This window comes from Notolabrus celidotus, chromosome 3 (genome assembly GCF_009762535.1).
Source record: "Notolabrus celidotus isolate fNotCel1 chromosome 3, fNotCel1.pri, whole genome shotgun sequence".
Taxonomy (NCBI): domain Eukaryota; kingdom Metazoa; phylum Chordata; class Actinopteri; order Labriformes; family Labridae; genus Notolabrus; species Notolabrus celidotus.
Window position 1 is genome coordinate 39,587,144 of NC_048274.1, and position 19,545 is coordinate 39,606,688.

At 40.7% G+C, this 19,545-nt stretch overlaps 2 protein-coding genes across 7 annotated transcripts in view; both read right to left on the minus strand.

Annotated features, from left to right (window-relative positions):
• The window catches only part of celf1 (cugbp, Elav-like family member 1), a 58,806-nt gene extending 56,675 nt beyond the window's left edge, over nucleotides 1-2,131 (minus strand). For 3 of the 6 annotated variants that reach the window (XM_034679970.1, XM_034679966.1, XM_034679964.1), the window contains exon 1: nucleotides 1,917-2,129. The gene's annotated coding sequence lies outside the window, so the exon portion shown is untranslated. Of the gene's footprint in view, nucleotides 1-1,916 lie in introns of all 6 variants that reach the window. The other 3 variants (XM_034679968.1, XM_034679965.1, XM_034679969.1) reach the window with 2 other exon arrangements.
• Nucleotides 2,132-6,695: 4,564 nt separating this feature from the next.
• Nucleotides 6,696-16,917, minus strand: mtfmt (mitochondrial methionyl-tRNA formyltransferase). The gene is made up of 9 exons (XM_034680975.1): nucleotides 16,554-16,917; nucleotides 15,865-16,062; nucleotides 14,178-14,300; nucleotides 13,984-14,086; nucleotides 13,811-13,886; nucleotides 13,632-13,723; nucleotides 13,479-13,557; nucleotides 7,106-7,179; nucleotides 6,696-7,002 (listed from the first exon to the last, which is right to left on the minus strand). The coding sequence occupies exons 1-9, from the start codon at nucleotides 16,742-16,744 to the stop codon at nucleotides 6,847-6,849; spliced, it is 1,092 nt and encodes a 363-aa protein (XP_034536866.1). The 5' UTR covers nucleotides 16,745-16,917; the 3' UTR covers nucleotides 6,696-6,846.
• Between the last annotated feature and the right edge of the window lie 2,628 nt (nucleotides 16,918-19,545).

Consider the following 19,545-nt stretch of genomic DNA (forward strand, 5'->3'; position numbering starts at 1 on the left):
GGGTGTCAAACATGCGGCCCGTGGGCCAAAACCGGCCCGCCAGAGGTTCCAATCCGGCCCACGGAACAAATGGAGCGACGCCTGCGAGCTAGTTCAGGCAGACAACTCGAGCTGCAATGCCATACACGTCACATGTCCCACTCTCATAACCATCATCCAATCCTGCCCTCTGCCTCTCAAATTGGCGGACTATTCAAACTGGGGAAAATCTCCCATCTCTCCCTCTGCCTGTCAACGCCTCTGCTGCTGCATGCCTATTGCTGATATTCTCTTCTTCCCCACCGCCTCCCCAGCTTCCACCTGCAGGCTCCGGGGGGTGTTTAGTATGTTTTGCTCATCACTCCTCAATGTCTGCATGTAAACTTATCTGCAGGGAGTGATGAGGCCGGAGCCTAGGCGCCAAACATGAATATGTATTTGCTGCTACAATAAACAATTTAAACATGAGTTGTCTGACTGAACTTTCCAAAGTGAAAAAACTACAGAGAAGACATTAACTGCAATTTTTCAATAAGAGTAACTGCTTTTTAAAATGTGTCCTCTGGGGGTCTCATACACTCTTAGTGCTGATGGAGTGCACCTGAACGATGCTCTGGGACTTTCTTTCTCAAAAGATGATCCAATCAGTACTAGAGTTTACATATATGTAAACTTGTCACAGTAGGACCGGTGGATCCACAATCTTCAAAAGGAGCCACATATTGTATGCATGTTTACCATACATGTGGGTGCTTTACAGGTGCACTCTGTCACTACTAGCACTAGCACTACACCCCTGCATACAACACTTCCAGCAAGCACACTGTTCATGCTGGAGCTGAGGGGTCCATAATAGTCAACCTTACCTTATCATTATTATAATCTATCTGTTCCTTTGCTGTAAACATTATACTCTGTGTCAGGTGAAAGGGAAACCTGTGTGCTCGGTGTGTTCACAGCAGGTTTCAGGGCTTAAAGCTAGGGTTGGTACTCAAGGAAAACTAGCATGAATTTGAATGTAACATTTCCTCAGGACTCCGTCTAACCCCTCCCCCCCTCCCCTCGGAGCTCACATGCACGAGCGCGGCTGATTCACGACCATATGATGGTGACTGATTCAAAACCTGTCCTCAGCACAGGGTTTGTGTTTTGCACTACGTCAACTCATGTCTCACTCAGCGGTAAGAAAACACCAAAACATTCTCATAGTGAAAGTTAAAAACACAAACAAACATGAAATGTACGCTCTGCAGGAGGCGGGCAGAACGGCAGGACGGGATTTGATTGGTTTCATGATTTGGCTCCTGATGGCAGGGATTGGTTGGTGTTTTCCCAGGTTTACTCCGGCTGTAGATAGCAGCTTATTAAAGATCAATTTAACCAGTATAACAAAAAGTGGATCTCAATCTGACTACCAACCCCAGCTTAAAGGTGTAAAATATTCAGCCCCACTATGAGACTCATCATGGTGAAAAATACACCAGCTGTTTTTGTAGAAAGATAGTTCATTAAATGTGAACATTTTCAGAATCTACTTTTTTGCCCTAAAACAAAGAGGAACATTTAGAGTTGTGGGTATTTATAGGTTATTATGTTCTGATTTTACTGATCCGGCCCACTTCAGATCTACTCAGGCTGTATGTGGCCCCTGAACTGACATGAGTTTGACGCCCCTGCTGGTCTACATCATAGCAGAGCCTGCAGGACATCCGAGGATACATCATAACATAGTTATGAAACAAACAACTCTGTCATGATGTCAACTATCATCTATCACAGCGGCCAGCTCCTTTCACATGCTCAGCCACACACACAGCCTCAGTCAGTCTGCAGTACTTTAGTGCTCAGGTCTGCAAACACACACAGCTACAGCAGCACCATGGGTATGTTATGGTAACATGAGCTAGCTAGCTTCTGGAGAACTTAGAGAAACTCACCCTTGCTCTGTGCGGCTCTTTATGTCACCTGTGCTTGAGACAGTGAGTCGTTTCAGGATGTGTGCTCGTCCTGTAACGTGATCTAAACAGTACTCGTGGAAACTCAGCTGAGCACTATGTGATCCAGAGGACTGTCACTTCTCAGAGCTGGCTAATGTTAGCTCTTACAAGGTAAAATGGCAGTCTGTCTGAGGTCTGAACCAGGTCTGAACCGTTACCACCCCGGGGAGGGAGGGGGGGAGGGAGGCGGAGCAGGGCTCACACAGACTGCTTCAGGTTTACCTGAAACACAGAGTTTAGAGGCTGGACGGGCAGGCTTTACACTCACATAGATCTGTTATCAAGTAGCAACCATTCGTATGAAGTCATCTTTAAGAAGGTATTCAAAGTGTGAAGTAACAGCTCCCTTTGTTACACTGTGATTTGGTACAGTCCATAAAAGGGAACTCTTCTGATCCAAGACTCTTAAAGACTCTCATTGTGCATGAATTATTTATTTTTGGAGTAAACTTCAGACTTTTACTTAGCTTTTAATTTGGAGTAATTTATTTTTATTATTATTATTATTATTATTATTATTATTATTATTATTATTATTATTATTATTATTATTATTATTATTATTATTATTGTCATCATTGCTTAAACATTTATTTATCTTATTTAATTATTTATTTATCTATTTATTTCTTGTATTCATCTGATCTTGTTAAAGCTAACTTGTTTTTAACATTTCTTTCCACTATTACTTATTTTATTAATTTTACTGTATTTTATTTTATTTTTTAGGTATTTTTTTATAATCATGCCTTTTTTAATTTTACCATTGTTGTTGTTTTCTGTCTCTCTGTTATTCTTTTTTTCAAATATACTTTTTATTACATTTTTCAAAACATACAACACAGAACTGCTCAGACAGCTCAGATACAACAGAGGAGAAAAAAAACAGAATTTGGGCATGTGGGTACAGTAATGGAAAATAACTATGAAACCAAAATATGTGACAGTGGGCACGTCTCTCTGTTATTCTGTGAAGCACCTTGGGCTGTATGTTTTTATGTATGAAAGGTGCTAGATAAATGAAGTTGAGTTGAGTTGAGTTGAGTTGAGTTGAGTTGAGTTGAGTTGAGTTGAGCTGAGCTGAGCTGAGTTGAGTTGAGTTGAGTTGAGTTGAGCTGAGTTGAGAATTAGAAAATGTACAACAGAAAGAAGGTATTAGTCTGTGCACGGGGGGGCTAAATAAAAAAAAAGCTGAAAGTTCCTCACAGGAGCTTTATGCAGGCCCAATGGTCTTCCTCTCCCAGTAGGAGCTTTTTCAGGACTCCAGTAGGGTTTTATACTATAAAATATGAACTTTAAAAAGTTTTAAAATTCTCCATAGACGATAAATATCATACATGTCTGTACTCTACCTGAGCATCAGTAAATCCACTGTGGGAAAGTAATTATGGCTATAATTCATTATTTACTTTTATTACCTTGACGGTTATGACTTACTTCCGTCTGTTACGTGTTAATCAAAGTTTGATGCTAAGGCACTCATGTCATGAGCCTCCTTTCAATTATTTGATAAAAGCCAGGTTGTGAGACAACCTTATTTCCAAGAGGAATGCCATGCAATTGAACCTTGGGTCCACCAGATGCCCCCTCTGACATCCATCCATCCATTATCTTGACTGCTTATCCTGTTTCGGTGTCACGGGGGGCTGGAGCCAATCCCAGGTGACTTCAGGTGGAAGGCAGGGTACACCCTGGACATATCGCCAACCTATCACAGGACAAACATGGAGAGACAAACAGCCATTCACACACACACCTAAGGGTCATTTAGAGTGATCAATTAACCTGGCAAGCATGTTTTTGGACTGTGGGAGTAACCAGAGAGAACCCACGCACCCAGGTACGGGGAGAACATGCAAACTCCACACAGAAAGACACCAGTCCGACCAGGGACTCAAACCAGGAACCTTCTTGCTGTGAAGCAACAGTGCTACCAGCCTCACCACCGTGCAGCCCTGCCCCCTCTGACATTAGAAATATAATTGCCTTGTGCCTGTAACCTTGAATACAATCTTGACTGGTGCTGACTCTAGACACAGATTTTCAGGGATCATTACAGTGATAGAAAACTCATCTCCACTTGATGCTTGATGTCATTTGTTTTTTGTTTTTTTCCTGTTATACATCCTTAACGTACTCTTCTACCATCACATTGTTTCCGGAAGTCTGAGATTCAACCCTTGGTGCAAAGGAGGAACTTTCATAAGCATCTTTCACACACAAACACTGCACTCTTGAAAGTATTCAGTCATTAGCTGGCAGGGCTGTATGTGACACACAAACATCAGGACCCTTTCAAGGAAGTTTCATCAGACTTCCTTCCGTCTGGCCTTCATTGCACAAAGACTGTTGAAAAGAGGGAGAAGATGTGTCAACAATGAGGTAACTGTTGCCAACATCATTCACAATACAGTTTTTCAGCTAGATAACTTTTTCTGCTTGCCTCAGTTAACTGCCAAATGATACACATAAATGTAATATGTGCTCTGTCTTCACTCTAAAATAAACTCCAGTAATGGATCTGTCCATTTAGGCATCAGATACGGGTCTGTATCACAGATTTCTGATACTAAAAATGTATGTTTGATGTTTCCTTCCTCATGGCTTCTCAGAGATCCCTCCTTGCTCCCTAGCACAGAAATAATGCAGCATCCTTCCAATTGCTCTTCCAGTGTCCAATGTGTAAGCAAGCCTTTTGTTGTGATGTGGGAAATATGCCATATTTTAATCCTCTGTAGTCGAAGTCAGTCTGTGTGGACAGTTTCTATCGGTTACACATCAAGTTATAAATTATATGAGTCAAAACAAATGATGTACGTGAATTAAAGTGTCCTAATGTTAAACAAATGCTCTTCTGCACATACAACAAAGGTACACTGGAAAAAATGCCCCCCCAAAAACAAGAAAAAAAACTTATTTCAAGGTACTTTTACCTTGAAATAAGCAAAAAAAATCTGCCCATAGAAGAAGTGAAAATTTGCTTGGTAAGATTTCTTAAAATAAGACATAATATTTAGAAAACTGTGATTTTAAAATTAGCAGGGAAAACTTATTTTAAGTCAAGTCAAGTCAACTTTATTTATATAGCACATTTAAAAAACAACCGCAGTTGGCCAAAGTGCTTTACAAGCTTAAAAAACACAATCAATTAAAACAAACAGTAATTAAAAAGAACAGATATTAAAAACACAATAGATAACAAGAAGTAAGCAACCAGTATTTTAAAGCTTAGTGTCTCAGAATAAGACAGGAATGATAACAATTAGTATTTTTTCACTCAAAAAAAGATTTCTGCACTAATACATTTCATGTCAACTTCTTCATTTGAGATATATCCACCTTCATTGAGTTGTATTATAGCAGCACTTCTCTAGGTTTAAGACCATCTTCTACTTGCACTTTTACTTGTAAGTTTAATTGTCTCATTTTGAGATATAATGTCTTCTCATAGTGAGCTGGATATACTAATATTCAGTCATGTTGTTTTTTAGGATAAGCCAGCTATGCTCTTAAGGAGGTGTTTCATTGTGTGCATGTAGTTTGAGGATGAATATTTTGATCTGATTTAAAGAAACAGTGTCTGAAAACTGAAACCCATCCTTAAAAACAACAACTTTTTTCTTTCTTTCTTTCTTTCTTTCTTTTATCAATGGAGCTGTTTTCTGATAGATCTCCAATAAAATGTATTTACTTAAATCAAGTAAAGTGTTTGTCTTAAATCAAGATTATCCGTCTTCTACAAATAAGATCTCAGCTTGAAAAATGTCTGAAATGTTAAATAAACCTTGTTTCTTCTAAATTAAAACTCAAAACAAGATCATTTCAAGATTGTTTGACTGAACAAGATATTTAAGATGTATTAAAACAAGTCCCTCTATCTTGCTCAAATGTTACTTGTTAAGTAAATGTATCTTAAATCAAGTGGGAGAAAACATTTTGACTAAAAATGAGACAATTTCACTTGTTAAGATTTTGAGTTTTTGCAAGATAACAAGGCTTGGCTATCGATGAGTCATGATTCAAATTGAATGCAATATTACAACATTAATAACCCCTTCACTTGAGTGACCTGAGCTTTGAAGCACCATCCTTCACTTATTGTACTCCTGATGATTTTTTGTGAGCAGTACGGGTCCACCGGCATAGCTACAGCTCCATGTAAAAACACAGTTCACTTTCCCTCTGCTACTCACCACTGCACTATTATCATATTATTTTAGCCTGTACATATTAGTCATGCCTATTTGTTGTTCTTTTGTATTTATACCTGATGTTATTGTTATTATATTTTTATTCTTATTTGTAGGTCTTATTCTTATGCCTTGTACAAAGAGAGCACAGTTTACTAAAGTCAAATTCCTTGTGTGTTCAAGCATACCTGGCCAATAAAGCTGATTCTGATTCTGATTCTGATTGGTGATGTCTTGATAATAGTAACACCTCAGATTTCACAAAGCATGTCCTCCAGAGGATGATGGCAATGCTTCTGGTAATGTTGGAATGATTGATACTGATTTCTGTCGAGTCCATTTTACGATTCTGTTCCAGCGGTTAGAATCAAGTGGCTTTAATTTTTAAAGGCATATTCCTGATTAAGAGACACTTCAAGACTTTGATATAGAGCACAGCTGACACAAGAGTTATCTGTATCGGGTTAAAATGTTAAGAGCTGTACAGCTTACAAAGATAGAACCCATAAGAAAGAATGAAAATGAAAAATTACATTATTGTTTCTGTATTTATTTGTCAATTTAATTTATTGAAGTTATATGATACAAATACATTTTTAAAGCACATGAATGCAGCATGTCCTAAAACAGACAGGAATAAAAACAACTACAGCATCAGTCAGGTCATCGATGTTGTAGTGTCATAAACTGGAGTTTTCTCTCACTGGATAGGTTTCAGGTGCAGTCTTTCTGCTGACAAACAGCTGTTCATCAGCTTGATGTAGGTAGCCGTTATAAAAGTCAGCAGCTGTCAGCTTCTTTTTAAGGACCACGTCTTTAAAGCCCACCCAGCCATCCTGGAGGAGAAAACAGAGATCAGTATCAATGTCATTTTCTGAAATGTTGTGATTATTGTGAATGTTATGTCTGTTTGAACACATTAATAAGAGTTACACAGACCTTACAACAGACAGCCAGAGTATTGGACTCCTTCTGATAGCTCACTGAACCAGGGACTGGTTTCTTCCTCTGATCTGTGAACAACATGAGTTCAGTATGACAGCACAGGAGGTGCAGTGCTACAGTAAACACACACACCACTCTGCAAGTCAAATCTGAATCCTATCTGTGCTCTGTCTCAGTAAATGTCCTCTGCTCCTGAACATTTATCTGCTTTAATGTTTCCTGTAATGTTGAACTTAAAGTTTCTAGACAAACACACAGCAGTCATCTGGAAAAGTGCTGTACAGAAATCCTCCACACAGAGCAACACTACCACTCTCTGACAGGTGAAGAATATTAATGGTGCACTGGTGGTGCTTTAATGGCACTTTCACGTTGCAGAGCTGCAAAATCAGCCTTGACAATAGCCAAGATAGTATGAACACAGCAGCTAAGGGAATAACACAGCAGGTCAGATGGCCTGAGAATGAAAAATGTCACTCAGACCAAGTAATTAACCACTAAGTATTTTAGTTTGAGTTATGTATAAAGATGTGCAGTTTTCCTGTCTTCTAAAGCAAACAGTCTGAGGGTCGTGTTAGCACATTATTCACTGTATAGGATGAGCTCATGGAAGTAAAAAGCTGGAACACTGGGAGGATGCAGACCTGAGCTCATCTGATTTACAGGCTATCAAAAGTTAAATTGTCTGAATCTAGTAACCAAATCGTTTTTCTGTGTATATCACAGCAGGTGGACGTGGACAGCTACAGTCTCAGTCGGGGGTACAGCAGGTGAACACAACCTGTGTGTGTAGAAATGAGATGCAGAATGAGAGAAAAGCAGAGGACTGCAGATAAAGTCAGTGAAAACAAAGAAGAGGAAACTTTAACCCCACTTCAGACTCTCCCTGTAGAGCATGTGTGTCAAGCTCAAGGCCCGCGGGCCAAATCCGGCCCGCGGTGGCATTATCTTTGGCCCGCGAGATGATATCAAATTATTTATAGAGCTGGCCCGACGGTATTTTGCACGCACCACTAAAACTACAAGTCCCACAATGCACTGCATGTCAATCGAGGGCCCGCACGCGAGAGCCGTTACCCGACTCCGCTCATCATCAGCCTTATGAAGCTAGTCACCTGCAGTCAACTTCCAGCTATCCCTCTCCCCAAAAATGACTAAACGAAAGGTGGACTTTTAAAGCAGGGGGGTTCAAGGCAGGTGGGAGGCAGAGTATATGCATGTGCGTAACAGAGGAACTTTTGGGATTAAGATCAATGCATGGCACAACTACGGGGAATATCTCTTTGAAGAGGTATCCAGATGTGTAAATGAAATGAAATGAGGCTGCCTTGGGATAAACGTGTGGGACTGATGACGGATTGAGCGCCTGCAAAGTGCAGGCAAAAGAGTGGATTAGTGGGCAGGATCTGGGAGAAGATGTGGGAGGAAAACAGTGCAGGTGAGCTGACAGTTTATCACTGCATAATACATCAGGAATCACTGTGTGGCAAAGCCTTGGAAATGGAACATGTGATGAGCACCATAACATGAGCAGTTAACTTCATAAGAGCCATAGGTTTAAATCACCCCCAGTTCAAGTCTTTTCTGGAGGAGTTGGGTTCAGAATATGGTGACTTGCCCCATCACACAGAAGTGTGATGGCTAAGTCAAGGAAAAGTGCTGAAAAGGTGTTTAGAGTTGCGTGAGGAGATCTGTCAGTTCATGGAGAGCAAAGGGAAGAAGTGTTTCTGTGTGACATCACGAGCCATCTCAACGCGCTCATCCTGCAGCTTCAGGGGCGGGGCCGTGTGATCAGAGACATGTACACTGCAGTGAAGGCTTTTAAAACCAAGCTGCGCCTGTGGGAGACGCAGATGCTGCAAGAAAACTTGAGCCATTTTCCGTGCTGCCGAACTACCTGTGTGAACAACTGTTCTCTTTGAAGAAGTTAAACAAAACATCTCACAGGAGTCGTCTTACTGATGAACACCTTCACTCAATCCAGAGGATTTCCTCAGCTCAGAGCCTGACCCCAAACATTGATGAACTTGCATCCAAGATGAGATGCTGAGTATCTGGTTTAGACTAGTGTGCATCACAAAGCAGCAGACTGAGCTTTAATATGTTTCCTTTTTGCACTTTTTCTTGCTACCACAGGGTATTTTTGGTTTTTCTTTGCAGAACTTTTTTTGCTAATGTTGTTGGCCTGTAGAAAAATATTTTCATAAGAAATTAGTAAAGCTCATTCATTAGATAAGCTGCATATTGAGCAATAAGAAATGACTGCAACACATTTTTTAATTTTTTAAATGTTTATAGCAATAACTTAAGCTTTGCTAATTCAATGTTCAATATGTGCAATAAGTTCATTTCAATAAGTTTTGCAATAAACATTAAACCAGTCCGGCCCTTGACTTGCACAGATTTTTTAATTTTGGCCCTCTGTGTATTTGAGTTTGACACCCCTGCTGTAGAGCTTTAGAGCGAGAGGTTAGATCTGCCTGCACAACACCTTGCGGTCTGTTTCATGCAGAAGAGATGTTTTATACATAAAAGAGTCTTTTATGCTTACCTTAGGCTTTAACTGTATTAATAGATCATTATATTTTACAAAAAGTTATGCTAACTTGCTTTCTGTGGCGCCTTTGGACCGTTATCACTTCAACAACTAAGTATGTACATTTTCTACAGATTTGTTCCACAGTATGTTTCTCTATTCAACTTTTGTTAGTCAAATCTCTCTCTTATTCTCCTCTATCCCTCTTTCCAGACCTAACTCGGTTGAGGCAGATGTCTGTCTAACATGAGTCTGGTCCTGATCGAGGTTTCTGCCTGTTAAAGGAAGTTTTTCCTGGCCGCTGTAACTAGCTAAATACTGCTCATGGTGGATTAAGGTGGGGTAAGACTACAGCTGTTTTCGAAACGGCCTGCTACACACTACCTACGAATGTAGTAGTCAGTACCTACTGTCTGCTACACACTGCGTTAGCATTCACTAATGATTTAAAAAGTTAAGAAGTGGTTTATATGGAATTTAATAATCTTCACAGCACCTAAAAACTGAATTCCCCCTGTCAGAAGAAGAAAAAAAGAAAACGTGTGGTGCATTGTGGGAAACAGTACGTGAGGCAGACTGGTCCGATGCAGACTGTGAAATTTTCCAGAATCAGTACGACATCCGGGTAGTTTTGGCATACTGCAGATTTTACTCTTGTTCACATACTACAGTCATGGCCAAAAGTTTTGAGAATGACACAACTATTAATTTTCACAAAGTCTGCTGTTTCAGTTTTTATAATGGTAATTTGCATACACTCCAGAATGTTATGAGGAGTGATCAGCTCAACTGCAATTAATTGCAAAGTTCCTCTTTGCCTTGAAAATGAACTTTATCACCAAAAACACATTTCCACTGCATTTCAGCCCTGCCACAAAAGGACCAGCTAACATCATTTCAATGACACACAGGTGTCACACACATTAACACAGGTGTGGGTGTTGATGAGGACAAGGCTGGCGATCAATCTGTCATGATTGAGTGACTGGACACTTTAAAAGGAAGATGGTGCATGACACCATTGTTCCTCATCTGTTAGCCATGGTTACCTGCAAGGAAACACGTGCAGTCATCATTGCATTGCACAAAAAGGGCCTAACAGGGAAGTTTATAGCAGCGAGCAAGATTGCACCTCAGTCAACCGTCTATCCAATTATCAAGAACTTCAAGGAGAGAGGTTCAATTGTTGCCAAACAGGCTCCAGGGCGCCCAAGAAAGTCCAGCAAGCACCAGGACCGTCTCCTGAAGGTGTTACAGCTGCGGGATCGGGCCACCACCAGTGCAGAGCTTGCTCAGGAATGGCAGCAGGCAGGTGTGAGTGCATCTGCACGCACAGTGAGGCGAAGACTTTTGGAGGAAGGCCTGGTGTCAAGGAGGGCAACAAAGAAGCCACTTCTCTCCAGTAAAAACATCAGGGACAGACTGATATTCTGCAGAAGGTACAGGGACTGGACTGCTGAGGACTGGGGTAAAGTCATTTTCTCTGATGAATCCCCTTTCCCATTGTTTGGGGCATCTGGAGGAAGGCTTGTTCGGAGAAGACGAGGTGAGCGCTACCATCAGTCCTGTCTCTTGCCAACAGTGAAGCATCCTGAGACCATTCATGTGTGGGGTTGCTTTTCAGTCAAGGGAGTGGGCTCTCTCACAATCTTGCCTAAAAACACAGCCATGAATAAAGAATGGTACCAGAACGTCCTCCGAGAGCAACTTCTCCCAACCATCCAAGGGCAGTTTGGTGATGAAGAATGCCTTTTCCAGCATGATGGAGCACCTTGCCATAAAGCAAAAGTCAGAACAAAATGGCTCGGGGAACAAAACATTAAGATTTTGGGCCCTTGGCCAGGAAACTCCCCAGATCTTAATCCCATTGAGAACTTGTGGTCAATCCTCAAGAGGCGGGTGGACAATCAAAAACCCACAAATTCTGACAAACTCCAAGCATTGATTATGCAAGAATGGACTGCCATCAGTCAGGATTTGGTCCAGAAGTTGATTGACAGCATGCCAGGGAGAATTGCAGAGGTCTTGAAAAAGAAGGGTCAACACTGCAAATATTGACTTATTGCATGAATTCTGTGTAATTCTCAAGAAAAGCTTTTGATACTTATGAAATGCTTCTAATTGTATTTCATTATACCATAGAAACATCTGACAAAAACAGCTAAAAACCCTGAAGCAGCAGACTTTGTGAAAATGTAATATTTGTGTCATTCTCAAAACTTTTGGCCATGACTGTACATACTGAACTTAGACCATATCAGTACGTACTGCTAGTAAAGTAGGCGGTTTCGAGTCTTACCCTGTCTTGGTGTTGGGTCTCTGTTCATAATTTGACATAGTGGTCTAGACCTGCTCTGTTTTTATAAGAGTCTTGAGATAACGTTTGTTGTGATTTGGCGCTATACAAATAAAGGTTGATTGATTGAGATAAAATAAGGTAAACAACACTATGCACAGAGGCTACGGTGTAATGGTAGTAGTTTGCATCAGATGCTGATTATTACCTTCAATAATGCAAACTTTGCACGCATATCAGAGGTACAAAACCAACAATGAGTATAATCAAGTAGAAGTGTTCATAAGGCTGTAAATCTTTTTTTGTTCCAGAAAAAGAAACACACTAGTGTTTCTTGAGAATGCATATAGTGATGCATTTTTAGAACTGGTGTAAAGCACTGACTCAAGGATGTCTATTCATTCTAATATGATGATATGAATTATTGCTCCCTGGCGTCCCTTCTCTGCATGGTATGTTCTCTGTTCACCTCTCTGCTACAGGCAGGCTGCAGCATACAGATTTTTGACTTCCCCGCTCACTGTGCATTCTCACTATCATTTATTGTGTTTATTTATTGTTATTTTGTGTATGATTATATTGTATTTTAATATCTGTACAGCACTTTGGTCAACTGAAGTTGTTTTAAATGTGCTTTATAAATACAGTTTGACTTGACTTGACTCACTGTTGATGTCCATTCAAATGAGTGAACCGGTGACATCAAGGTTGATCAATACGCATCGCCAGAGACTGATTCTAAAACGGTCTCTGGCATTATAACGTGAATGACTTTAGCATTCACAGTAGGGATGGGTACCGAATTCGGTACTTTTATAGGTACCGACCGAATTCCGTCGGTTCTACTGAGTACCGATTCACATAGAATCAAACGGTACCATGTTTCAGTACCTGAACACATCCCTGTGACTGTGAGGGAGTGGAAGTGTGTGCGATTTTCCATACTTTCGCCCTGTAATAATAGACGTCTCTGCTCTCTGCATCTGCACGGGAGCGCGACAAACGGAGCCTGCAGCTGAAGGGTGCACGCACTCACCGCGAGGCAGAACTGCAGGAGGATTAAGTTGAGACCATAGACTGTACTGAGACGGACCCTCTTGCTCCGACTACCTGCCCTGTTTATAACCGTTCCTGTGTGCGTGAATGCCCATCAAGTAAGTTGTGTGTCCTGTTATTATAAAGAGATGGAGAACTGACTTTTTCCCGTCCGCAGGCGTTCATGTGTGTTCATTGATAAACTCCTGAAAGAGTAATTAGACGCCACGAGCACGTGTCAGCTAATATATCTAATCACCTATATGATCCTGTTTCTGTTCATTTCATGTTAAATTAAATAAATATGTTAAATTAAATTTTTTTTAGATTTTATTATTAAACAAATTAACATTTATTACCACATAAACACACAAAAGTACCTAAAATTGGTACCGTTGAGTACCAGTACCGATTCCCAGGCACCGGGTATCGGTACCGTATCGGTTCAAATGTGAAAGGTACCCATCCCTAATTCACAGACACATACATCAAATGCTCACCTGACAGTGAAATGTGACATCTTCCTACATAATTTAAAAGTGTGATTGTCCTGTCCATCCACAGGGTCTTCAAAGGTATCTGAAGACAGAGGAAAATGATTAAAGGGACATCCAACAGAAACTCTTATTATTTTACTGAACAGCCTACGTTACCCGAGCTCCGATGGCACGGTACAGACGACTGATTTGGTCACACGTCTGCTCCTCCCACACGATCCAGCTCATGGATTTATCGATTTTAGGGGCTGTTGGAAAAAAAAAAGTCATGTGTAAGCTGGAAGAGTGCCCCCTGTTTTATATGAAGCATGACTGTGCAGTTCAGACCTACGCACCAAAGGTCACACCTGTCTGCCCTTGCTCCCTCCTGTTCTCCATCTTCTCAGACAGAGTCATTAAAGAATCAACCAGCTGCAATCCATCACACAAACACAACAAAACAACTGAGTCACCATCCTGTGATTGAGACAATCAGGTCATGATTTAAAACATGGTATCAAACACTCACCAGGTGAGCTCCTTTAGAGGCCAGGACATTTCCCAGCTCCTCAGCAGTGCAGTTCTCAGGGACCTGATGGAGCTGCTGGTTTAGAATGGGCCCCACATCAAACCTGGATGTGAAGACATTTTTGAATGAGAGTTTTTTTTTTTATTAGAGTCAGAAAAGAGGGGAAGAACCCTTAGATGCCCCGCTGTGTGTACCTGTCCGGGCGGATCTGCATGATGGTAACTCCTGTCACAGTATCACCGTGTAGGATGGTGTGGAAGACAGGCGCTGGACCTCGCCACCTCGGCAGCAGGCTGGGATGAACATTCAGAATCCCGCTGAAAAAGAGAGCACATAGTGTCGCACTAAACATGACTTTTATTCCAGATGAACAGTTGAAACTAGGGATGTACACAATTAACTGATTATCGATTAATTGATTGTTAAGAAATTACTTGAAACACGCATTTTTGTTTTCAATGTTCCGTCATGTGGAACAAACATCATGTGGTCTCATATTACACTCAGCTATCAGGGAGGTGTTTTAACTTTAAAGCATGTTTCAAAGTGAATCAGCTGTTAAAGGTGTTGCTCACAGCAGAGACGCTCAGCTGGTGGCTGCGGCTGTGGGTCAGGTCTCCAGGAGCGCTTTTTTTTGTGATCAAAATTTGTATTGATTTTTTTTCACAGCAGATGACATCGCCGTCAGACAAACTATTTACATATCACCAATGCCGTGTTATAATGATAATATAAATCAAAAATAATGACAGAAAACAAGTAGGTAAATTAAAGAGAAGTGACACAAGGCCACACCATCATCCATACATTAGGAATAAAAAAATAATAAATACAAATAACAAATAAAATAGAAGAGGGAGAGGATTGAAAGGACATATCCATCAATTAGATAGCTCATATGTGTAGGTTTCATATTCTATATATAAATAGTAATAAACCAAAAAAACCATCAGTCATAGCTTTACCTTCAAAAGAGAAGTAATAAGGAGATCCCAAGACTCAACAGTGGATGCTCGTGCCTTATGAATTACAGCCAGTGACCTTTCTATGAGAGCGATATCTCTAAAGTAATTAAACCATTGTTCTAAGGATGGAGGGTCAGTAGAGAACCAGGAATGTAGGAGCGCTTTTTAAAGAGGATCAATACACAACTGCTGGCAACAACGACGCGGACGCGAAGGTTGACAACTCTAAACAGGGCATTTTAACCTTTGGTTAAAAAGCCAACAGACTGGTGGGAATTGCTAGTACACTATGTTTGCAGAAATCTTCTTTTGAGTGAAAAAATACTAATTGTTAGCATTCCTGTCTAATTCTGAGACACTAAGCTTTAAACTACTGATCAAATATTGCTTCAAAAGATTTTGCTGCTCATTTTAAGATCACAGTTTTCTAAATATTACGTCTTTTTTAAGAAATCTTACCTTGCAAATTTTCACTTGTTCTATTGGCAGATTTTCTTGCTTATTGCAAAGTAAAAGTACCCTGAAATAAGTTTTTCTTTCTTGTTTTTGGAGGGGCATTTTTTCCAGTGCGCTGTCAATTTCTGTTATAAAAGTTTGGACATTTCTTCAACTCGATTTACTGTTCAACTGCACACTTATTAATTGCAAAGACAACAAAGTAACAACAGCTCACGTCAATCAAAGTCAAGAAGCTTTTTTTCCAGTCAGATCAAATCTGGGTGGTGATCTGATGTGTGATTAACTAACAGCAGTCTCCTGTTCACCTCTCAAATCACATCATGCTGCAGACACTGCTTCAGTGTGTTGAACCCCTCATTGGTTGGTTGTTGAGATATGGTGCTGAGTTTGAAGTGTCAGTTTTGCAATGTAGAACTTCACAGTTTGCAACACAACACTAACAAACACAAACACTCACTGTGGAAACTTGTTGATGAGTCTCTCTGGGAGTAAACAGCCAAAGGACACGACCACCCCGAGGTCAAACTGTCCGTCCACATGGCGGGGGGGCCAGCTGTGGGTTGGAAGGTGGTGCTGTAGAGCGAACCTTTTCACTGGAACATCACCCGACAGGGTTACAACCTCCAGGGACTCCACCAAACCTTCACTGGAGTTCCTATAGATACAACACAAGGGTTAGTCTTCATGCACTCACTACCCTTACTCCAAGAAACCACATGATGCACAAGGGTCATTTCATGGGCTGCAAGATGAAGATGTGCAAAGCTTCATTCCTGTGAGTGGACTTAAAACCAAAAATATCAGATCAAAGATGAGTGATTTTAAATTCTGCAGGATCAAAGTATGTGAGATTTTCTGCGTTCACATCAAAGCTTTTGTAAGAGCAGGATCTGCAAGGTGACACAACACTTCCACAGCCTCCATGAGATGATTATTATTAATATTAATATTATTATTATTATTATTATTATTCATACAGTCAATGCATGAGTCATGTTGTCTGTGGAACTAAGTCTTTGCAGGCTTATCTTAATCCTTTCTTAAAGTCAGTGTTTGGACTTCAAACAGTGAGCTGTTCTGACTTTACATTTTGAAAACTGCACACTGTGCTTTGAAATGTCTCGTGCAGCAGTGTCATCAGTTTACCTGCTGCAGGTGAGGATTTTCAGAGATTCTACAGCGAACTGATCTGAGCCGAAGAACAGGAGCCTCCAGGGGGGTCCTGATGACGACATGAGTCTGCAGAGCTGCCTGGGACCCCGGTGAGCCGTCAGTAAACAGCGGTGCTGGAGGAGCTGAAGGACTCTCAGTCCTGCTGAGCTGCTGCTCGTCCACATGGCAGCAGCTGTCGCTTTGGCTCAGTGTACAGTTAAAGTCACACTGACAGATCCGAGCTTGTTTCTGGGACTGATGTCACAGAGAACATGTCATATTGTTGGTTATAAATGTGTCCTCATCGGGCGGCGCCATGTTTCTTAGTGCACTTCCGCCTCTGCTTCTTCTTCGTGGGTTATTGCTTTACATTTCCAGATTAGTGCCACTTACTGGACACTGAGGGGAGTACAGGCAAGTTTGACTGATTTTCTTTACTGGTCCTCTTTGTAAAAAATGACCACTTTTATTCTGCTTCAGATCACCAAAATCCATGAAGTTGAAAGATCGGCACTGTAATAGATTTATAAGAGCAAAAAACTGTTAACAATAAGGCGAATTTTTTTTTTTTTTAATTTAACTACTAATTTTTTAATGTAAAAACTACCTCTGCTACTCACCACTGCACTATTATCATATTATTTTAGTCTGTACACATTAGTCATGCCTATTTGTTGTTCTTTTGTATTTATAGCTGATGTTATTGTTATTATATTTTTATTTTTATTTGTAGGTCTTATTCTTATGCCTTGTACAAAGAGAGCACAGTTTACCTAAGTCAAATTCCTTGTGTGTTCAAGCATACCTGGCCAATAAAGCTGATTCTGATTCTGATTCTGATTCTGATTCTGATTCTGAAAGAAACAAGCAATAGTGAATTCAATGCAAACAAAATGTAACTGTCCAAGGACGGGAAATAAAAGTCTAAATCAGGGGCGTCAAACTCATGTCAGTTCAGGGGCCACATACAGCCCAAGTTGATCTGAAGTGGGCCGGACCAGTAAAATTATAACATAATAACCTATAAATAACCACAAGTCTAAATGTTTGCTTTAGTGCAAAAAAGGACAAGTACATTCTGAAAATGTTCACATTTAATGAACTATCGTTCTACAAAAACAGCTGTTGTATTTTTCACCATGATGAGTCTCATAGTGGGGCTGAACATTTTATTATTTAAGCCCTGAAACCTGCTGTGAACACACCGAGCATACAGGTTTCCCATTCACCTGACACAGAGTATAATGTTTACAGCAAAAGAACAGATAGATTATAATAATGATAAGGTAAAGTTGACTATTATGGACCCCTCAGCTCCAGCATGAACAGTGTGCTTGCTGGACAGTGTTTTATTCAGGGGTGTAGTGCTAGTGCTAGTAGTGACAGAGTGCACCTGTAAAGCACCCACATGTATGGTATGCATGCATACAATATGTGGCTCCTTTCGAAGATTGTGGATCCACCATTCCTACTGTGAAGAGTTCTTATAACTTTAGTGCTGATTGGATCATCTTATAATGCTTTAAGAAAGAAAGTCCCAGAGCATCGTTCAGGTGCACTCCATCAGCTCTTAGATTGTATGAGACCCCCAGAGGACACATCTGAAAAAGCAGTTACTCTTATTGAAAAATTGCAGTTAATGTCTTCTCTGTAGTTTTTTCACTTTGCAAAGTTGTTCCAGGGGCCGGATTGGAACCTCTGGTGGGCCTATCTATCAGTTTATAACTTAGTCTTTCATAGGAGGAGATTTTAGATATTTCGTCAAACCATTCCTTTACTGAAACTTCTCCTGTGTGCCTCAGCACTATCCTGCAGACAGTGAGGAGTGATATCCTGCACCATGAGATTTGGTGGGCATTCAGCCCATATCCCCTCTGTATTATGCCCAATAGGCAGAGCATAGGTCCCGGTACCAATGCAGAGGGCGTGACTTTGCTAATGAAAGAAGCAATGTTGGACCATAGGAGATCTATCTTAGGGCATGAGTACAACATGTGTAAGAGAGTGCCACAGGTCGCATTGGGTTATGTATTATTGTTTCTGACATCTATATGAAAATTAAACAGCATCTTTAGCCAAGAACTTTTAATAAGCTTATTCATAGAATAAGAAAGAGATGGTCTTTATCTATCTGGAAGACAAGCTCTCTGAACTTGTGCACATCAACAGTCCAAGCTGCAGTCTCTGGACTTCTTCTTCCATTCACCTCACTACCTCAACTGTCTCAGCAGCACGTCAACAAATGGTCCAAAACGCTGCAGCTAAGCTCCTCAAAATCATCCAGAAGGTCCCATGTCACACCCATACATAAGTCTTTGCATTGCCCCCCCCCCCCCCCATTAAGTTCCAAATCCAGTTTAAAACTCTTGTGACTGTGAATAAAGCAACACATGGTCAGGCTCCAGCATATATCGGAGAACTGCTGAAGCTGTGTAACTCCAGCAGGACTCTGAGGTCCTCTAATCAGGGTTTGCCTTGCACCAGATTAGGACCTAAGGGTGACGATGCTTTTGAGGTTGCTGCTCCACAACTTTGGAATAGTCTTCCTCCAGAACTGGGGGCTGTGGACACTGTGGTCATTTTTAAAAAGGAGTTGAAAACCTATTTGTTTAGACAAGCCTTTGATTGACGTGTCTGTTTTTATGTCTGTTGTGTTTATGTATTCTGTCTACTTCTATGTCATTCTTGCTATGTCTTGCTTGTTGCTTTCTATTCTGTTATTGTGAAGCACTTTGTGACGCCTGTTCTAGAAAGGTGTTATATAAATAAACTTTATTATTATTATTACACCACCCATCCGCTTAACCACCATGGGGTCCAGAGCCTTAAGCCGCTTTGCCCTCCGCCTCTGGAACTCACTCCCACTAGACATCCATAACATCAACTCTTTTTCCATTGTAAGATCCCATCTCAAAACACATCTTTTTAAACTGTCATATTCACTCTGATTACACCTATATATGTTTTATTTACACTGCATCAGGTG

Excerpts from the sequence above, each read along its gene's own strand:
- mtfmt (XM_034680975.1), bottom strand. The coding sequence starts at position 16,744 with ATGTGGACGAGCAGCAGCTCAGCAGGACTGAGAGTCCTTCAGCTCCTC. Across the intron at positions 14,087-14,177 it reads ATGCAGATCCGCCCGGACAG|GTTTGATGTGGGGCCCATTC; the intron begins GTACACACAGCG and ends CTTCACATCCAG. Across the intron at positions 7,003-7,105 it reads CTCTGGCTGTCTGTTGTAAG|GATGGCTGGGTGGGCTTTAA; the intron begins GTCTGTGTAACT and ends TTTCTCCTCCAG.